This window comes from Lipophrys pholis (assembly GCF_963383615.2).
Source record: "Lipophrys pholis genome assembly, chromosome: 17".
NCBI classification, from domain to species: Eukaryota; Metazoa; Chordata; class Actinopteri; order Blenniiformes; family Blenniidae; genus Lipophrys; species Lipophrys pholis.
The window spans coordinates 11,664,419-11,666,674 of record NC_137643.1 but is presented as its reverse complement, the minus strand read 5'-3'; the positions used below and the strand labels follow the sequence as shown (position 1 = coordinate 11,666,674).

The 2,256-nt window shown below is 46.2% G+C and overlaps 1 protein-coding gene across 1 annotated transcript; it reads left to right on the top strand.

Moving 5' to 3' along the window:
• Nucleotides 1-200: 200 nt before the first annotated feature.
• On the top strand, nt 201-1,701 carry LOC308122951 (cathepsin S-like; the record flags this gene model as incomplete). Its single annotated transcript, XM_080485134.1, has 7 exons — nt 201-293; nt 438-560; nt 636-782; nt 858-1,082; nt 1,157-1,322; nt 1,418-1,520; nt 1,602-1,701. 7 exons carry the CDS (start codon nt 201-203, stop codon nt 1,699-1,701), a joined length of 957 nt encoding a protein of 318 aa, XP_080341260.1.
• Nucleotides 1,702-2,256: the final 555 nt, after the last annotated feature.

Here is a 2,256-nt window from a genome sequence, read left to right as displayed (position 1 = left end):
TCTTTCAAATGTCTGCACATTATTCCCATACCCTCTAAATACCATGCTGTTAAAGATACTGAATAATACTCAAAGTTAAAGGATTTTCAGTTGCCATGTGGCCTTTGATTGCTTCTGTAGATGTGCAATCGGAGAATGTGTGTAATCTGACTGCTTTCACCAGAGAAGCTGAAATGTTTCGGAGCCTGCTTCTCGCTATCATGTGTGGATTAGCAACGGCCGTCAGCAGTTCAGAAAGGGATCATCACTGGGAGTTGTGGAAGAAAATCCACAACAAAGCTTATTCTCATCAGGTGAAATCACTGGCTTTAGACCTGTTTGGACTGGTCACTAATGTTGTTTTTGATTGTAGGTATAAATACCAAAAGGCCTGGAGTTAATGTATTGTAATCCTCACGTTCCCCTTTTCCATAATTGTGAGACTGTCTTTGTTCCAGATTGAGGAGTCGGGCCGCAGACGGATATGGGAGGAGAACTTGGAAATGATTGATGTCCATAACCTGGAGACCTCGCTGGGTTTGCACTCTTTTGATTTGTCCATGAACCACTTGGGCGACCTGGTGAGTAGTTTTGCCGAACGCGGATCGAAACCTGTGAGTAAACGCTGCGTGTACCTTGACGCTGTTTGTGCGCAGACCTACGAGGAGATCACTGGCAGTCTGACGAGCACCAGAGTACCAGCTGACCTCAACATTGATACGAGTTTTGTCATGAAAAACGTCTCCCTGCCGGAATCGCTGGACTGGAGGGACGAAGGCCTGGTGACTCCAGTCAAGACGCAGGTATGGTCCCAGTAGATCAGCGTAGTCTGGAACGTCGCCTTGCATTGTGTTCTGACGGTGGCCCTCCTCGTGCAGGGGACTTGTGGCGCTTGTTGGGCTTTCAGCGCCGTTGGCGCTCTCGAGGGACAGCTGAAGAAGGCTACAGGATACTTGATGTCCCTCAGCCCCCAGAATCTAGTGGACTGCGCCACCAAGTTCGGCAACAACGGGTGCAACGGTGGTTTCATGTCCAGCGCTTTTAAATACGTCATGAAAAACGAAGGCATCGACTCGGACGCAGCTTACCCGTATGATGGGAAGGTGGGTTGTTGTATTGGATTTGTGGCGAATCGATTGGACTAAAAAATGAAGCTTAAGCTTTGACCTCATTTCAGCGCGGTCACTGCAAGTACACCCCCAAGTATCGGGCTGCCAACTGCTCGGGGTATAACTTCTTACCGAAAGGGGACGAGGATGCTTTAAAAATGGCTCTGGCTTCAGTTGGACCCATCTCTGTTGCTATTGACGCTTCCAGGCCAAAATTTCTCTTCTACCGCAGCGGTGAGGCGATGGTTTTAATACTTTTTTTTTTTTTTTTTTTTTTTTTTTTTAAAAGTGTGAGGAGTGAACTTTACTTACCTGATGTTGGCCAACAGGTGTGTACCGGGACCGCACGTGTACTCACAATGTCAACCATGGCGTGCTGGTTGTGGGCTACGGCACTGAAGGAGGACAAGACTACTGGCTGGTTAAAAACAGGTCAGCCAAATGTTTCAATGACAAATGTTTGCGTTGAGCATTTGTTCTGATTTAACTTTAGTTTTTTTCTTTTTTCCATAGCTGGGGCGTGAAGTACGGAGACAAAGGTTACATCAAAATGGCCCGGAACAAGCGAAGCCAGTGTGGCATTGGCCTTTATTCTTGTTTTCCTGTCATGTGATCAGAGTAATTTAATTTAGAAAGTCAACCTTTAAATAAAGTTTATTACGTAACATGTCCTTTTTATTGCCAAATGTCTCTTGATGGGATGATTTGCTGAACATTTTCACTCCTGTCCGGTTGTTTAATCCAGTTTTGTGCCTCAATCTGAACATTTTACCTGAATTTGGATCCTCAATCAAGCCACTCCTTGTTCTCACTGGTTGTGTTGTTGCAGGACAATTTTTTTAAGTCATGTGACTTGTTCTAATTGGATTCTATCTTTTGCTGGGATTGCACTAGCTCCCCACTTCTAGTCCAGCTGAAGTTTGTAGAAAGGTTATCTACAGATGTTCAATGTCATCACCAGGTGTTGGCACGCTGCCATCTAGCAGGACGTTTGAGCACTTTATGGAGGTACTGACTTAATTTTCCACGCTGCCAAAGGAACCAAAAGCTGGTTTGGTGACCGTTGTGCTACTGTGGTTCAGCGTCCGGCAAACTGGCCTGATCAGAGACCCCAGACCCAGCAAGGCAACCTGGGCTTTCATTACAGCTGAGCAGTGCCACAGGCAGT